The 4,332-nt window shown below is 53.3% G+C and overlaps 1 protein-coding gene across 1 annotated transcript in view; it reads right to left on the reverse strand.

Annotated features, from left to right (window-relative positions):
* LOC105294416 (kazrin-like) overlaps positions 1–4,332 on the reverse strand; it is a 30,192-nt gene that overhangs the window by 6,438 nt on the left and 19,422 nt on the right. Inside the window, exon 5 of the mRNA XM_011363619.2 lies at positions 1,382–1,575. Within this exon, the coding sequence (XP_011361921.2) occupies positions 1,382–1,575 (194 nt within the window). The remainder of the gene's footprint in view (positions 1–1,381; positions 1,576–4,332) is intronic.

Below are 4,332 nucleotides of genomic sequence, written 5' to 3' on the forward strand. Positions count from 1 at the left end.
CCTCAGGCTTGTCCTGCTGCCCACTGGCACATTCTCAGCCTTCAGGTCTCAGCTTATCCCGAGAGAGGGCTTTCCCCAATTATTGGCTCTCCTTACTGCCTTTTTTTTCCATCAAAGCACCTGTTTTCTGCTGATTTTCCTCCCTGTGCTAATTACGATCTGTCATCATTCAGTGTGCCAGCCAGCTTAGTTATGTGTCTGTTGTTTGTCTCCACATCTCCAATGTCAGCTCCGTGGGGGCAGGCACGCTTGGTGTCTTATCCGTGTCGAACCCTAGAGCTCAGAGTGCCTGGCAGATAGTAGGTGCTCAATTGTTAGTCACAGAATGAAAGGCTCAGCTTGGAAGGCACACCAAGAAGCCCACCCAAGTCACCTGGCAGACTGTAATTCTGTCTGCAGGTGCTGGCACTGGGTGGGGGCAGCAAGCACTTTGCTCAACAAGACTGACTGAAGGCCTACTATGTGCGGGCAGCATGTGAGCAGTAAGGCTGTATTACTGAGAAAGGCAGTGCTTGCTGCCAAGGGCCATGTGGGCTCAGCAGGGGAGGGGCTATGGAGTCAAAACTTGAGTTCTCAGTTTGGTGATGGTAGGACTTTGGGGCTTCAAAGGCCAGCTGTCTTTCCCCAACCTGCACCTGTCACAGAAAGGCAGCCACTCACAGGAGGGACAGAGAATGGAGCCAAGTGGACTGCAGATGTGCAAAGGAGTTTGGGGCTTGTACCGTGGCCAGTGGGTGCAGATGCTTCCCAGAGGCTAGGCCCTTATTTCCCCTCAGTGCCTGGAGCAAACACCTGTGATATTTATTTCTGGCCCTCTCATACATCCTGTGATTGCATGGAACTGTCAATCAAGGACCTCCGCTTTTACCCCTGCCAAAGGAGGCCCATGTGACCCAGGCTGGAGAATCAGTGTATCCACTCCCCAGACACTGTGATTGGTCCAGGGGTGGGCATGAGACTCTGGCTGGCCTATCAGAATCCTTCTTTGGGATTTGCTACGACAGAGAGAAAGACATAGTGTCTCCTTCTCAAGACTTTTGAGCTGTAAGGGCCTTAAAAGCCTGGAACTGTTGGCAACTATTTTGCTGTCTCATGGAAAAAAAAAAACCAAATTAAAGATGAGGAAAACAAATTAAAGAGGAGGCAGGCAGAGCTGAGAGACACAGAGAAACAATCAGACAGACTCAGGTACTGTCTGAACCTCCAGATCCAGCTATGCCTGAGGCCCACCTCTTAGACTTCAGTTCCATGAGCCCACGGCCTCTGCCCCACACCCCCCTAAGGAGCTATAGTGCGAAAGAAGAGGCTGCCTTGGCCACTGGGTCAGATGCCTCTGAAGCAGCCCCCCAACAGCTGTGGCAGGGCTGGGCTGGGTCAGGACTCACCTTGCCGGTCTGCGGGGTGCGGGGGGTGTGAGTGGTAGAGAGTCTGCTGGCTCTGCCGGATGGCTGCGGTCAGCGGGAGGTCCGCCTGCACCACCCACTCCTGGTTGCCGTTGAGCACGGTCTCACCCGGCATGGCGAGTGAATGCCGCTTGGGGACGTCCTTGGTCAGCGTAGCTAAGGACTGCTTGGCCTGGAGAGAGAGCCAGGAGACAGGAGGAGGATGACATCATCAAGGGGACCACGTGGCCTGTGGCTTGGCCATCGCCCACCATCATGAGAAACCCGTCAACTAACGCCCGGACCAGGGTGACTCAGGCTCTGTGCCAGTCGGTAGGTCAAGGACTTGCCCTGTAAGCCTCACCTGAGGGGGCCCACTTTGGGGTTACCCCTTACTTCCTGACAACACAAAGAAAAATCCAGCAACGTGGAGAGAAAGGGGGGCCGACCACACACGAATCACCCATCCTTTTGAGTTCTCCAAGGACTAGCTGGAATTTGCAGGAGATTGTAAGAAAATGGTGTTCTGGCTCCCATCACCTTAATTCCTCCCCAACTCATCCTGTGATCTCCCCTCCGCAAGGTGCTATGCAATGCAGGCTGGGGACAGGGCAAATCCCGACCTGGCGCTCAGGACTGATCACGTGATGAGGATGCGTGGGACACGAGGCAGCCTAGGGACAAGTGTGGGGCTGAATTAGGGTGGGTGGGATGGTCAGCTCTTCTTTTCTCTGCCTGGCGACTGATATCTCGCTTAGCTTTGGGTTATCTCCCCCGAGGATATGTGGGGTTTTATTAGAAGTAATTTCAAATTATCTTGGGAGAGAAAAAGGGCACATATTAGATACGCATTAACGCACATTCTTTTCATCACGGTCAATTTCTACTTCCTGACTGGCTCTCCAGGCTCACGCCAAGCAGAGAGGGGACAGAAGGACTGGTCCAGGGGTCTCCCACTGAGATCGTGAATCTGATGCCCTAGGGGTTCACTACAGATGGCAGAGCCATGTGCGTGCTGGCGTTACCTCTAATATAAACACGGATAAAATGAAAACCTCCTCTCATCTCTCCTAGCTTCAGAAATTTCCATACCTTGCTCAAGGCCCAAGGTTCTTCCTGGCAGAGCAGTGGTTCTTGAGAAAGAGATTCTAGCCAATGAACGGACAGTCCCTGGCCTAAAGCCTGATACATCCTCATCACATAGACTAGCTATGTTATTTTAGATCAGTCTCTGCCTTCTCTGAGCCTCAGTTTTCCCATCTGTACAATGAAAAGCCTGGACCAAGTGATCTTTAGGGTTTTCTCCAGCTCAGAAACCCCAAGAGTCTATGGAATCACTCCCTTTCTACTGCCAGCTTCTGGGGAATATAAACCTATTAAATTTATTTATAGGCAGAGGGGGTTAGCTCCACCCCCAAGCCAGGTAATAATCTCCTCCCTGACTTAGAAAGCCTTTATGTGCTCTGTGCAACAGCCCTGGGTTTCAAGTAGGGAGTGTGGAATTATCTATTCTTGACGGAGGAAAGGTTGAGTGGTTTCTCTAAGACTGCGCAGCAGGTATAACAACCAAGTTGGGCCCCAAGTCGGGGTGTCTGACTGTGAGCCCACGCTCCTCTGGGACAAGAAAACAACCAGCATCAGTGATGCAGACTCTGAGTCCACAAGGCAGATGATGGGGCAGGTCTGGCCACCACAAAATCCCTACCACTTGGCTTGGAGCTGGGCACATCCAGTGAAGCACTTGGTAAAAACCAGCAGAATCAATGGAGGCAGGACCTCTGTTGTGTCGGGGCTGATGGCCCAGGAGACCAGCTCTGTTAATTCATCATCACCAGAACCACGGAACAATCCCTCTGCTGAAGGAAGGAGCAAGGCTGGGTATGTCTTTGAGCTGCCATACGCTTGCAGCAGCCCCAGTACCACGAAGACTCATGTTTCATGGACTACCACATCTCACTCTGCTTGCAGGGCACGTGTGCCCTGGCCCTCCATCCTGGCGCTACTCTACTCGGGCAGCTGCCCCACTGCTCAATCCATCCTGGCTGCCCAGAAGATGGACTCGGGGGAGAAATGAGTACTCAGACGGGTCTGCCATCACGTGATAATTAACCCTCTGCTCTGACCTTCTTGCAAACATCCCCAGCCACCTGCATGGGAAGCACAGGGAGGTCCAAGCCGCCTCCCAGAAATAAGCTGCCCTTTATGGCAGCACAGGAAGAGGCCTGGACGGGGTCACTCTTCTGTCACTCTGCCTTCTTCTCCCAGGTAGAGCCTCACCTCCGTCGGAGCCTGGGAGTGGTACCTGCTAACTTGGCAGGCAGCTCAACATCATTGCTACCTGAGAATTGGAAGGGCCCCTGCGGTCAGTCCTGCAGGATGGAGAGGTTTACCTGTGGGTTCTGAAGCACAGGAACCGCTCCCAAACTGCCCACTATAGCGAAGACACGGAGTCTTGATTTAAAACCCACATCCGCCCTGGGTGCTGCATCGAACCACCTCTCTGTGGCCATTTCACACAGCGTTTCCGACTAATCGCTCTTCCAATAAACGCAGGAGGATGCTGGGAGTGATCCTTGAGCTCTGACTCCTGTTGCCCTGCTCTCCTCTCTGTGCCTCCACCCCATCCTGAGCGCTCTGAACCCAGGCCATGGAGCTCCCGGGAACTGGGACGCGGCTCAAATACCTCCACGTGACTGAAGTCAGACAGAACTAGGTTCATACTCCGCGTTTACCGTTTAAATGCTATGTGACCTTGTAAGTTTCTCCACCACTCTGAGCTTCAGGGTCCTCACTGGTAAGATGGGGAAACTGGGAGGGATGTCTATGCGAGTAGCGCCCCCTGGAGTTGTGCAATGAGGTGGCATGGCACAGAGCTTCTGAATCTGGGCTCAGAGGGCGTGGATTTGATCCAAGCTCTGCCGCTTCCTAGCGGGGGGTCCCAAGAGAAGCC

The sequence above is a fragment of the Pteropus vampyrus genome, unplaced genomic scaffold (assembly GCF_000151845.1).
Source record: "Pteropus vampyrus isolate Shadow unplaced genomic scaffold, Pvam_2.0 Scaffold86, whole genome shotgun sequence".
Lineage (NCBI taxonomy): Eukaryota > Metazoa > Chordata > Mammalia > Chiroptera > Pteropodidae > Pteropus > Pteropus vampyrus.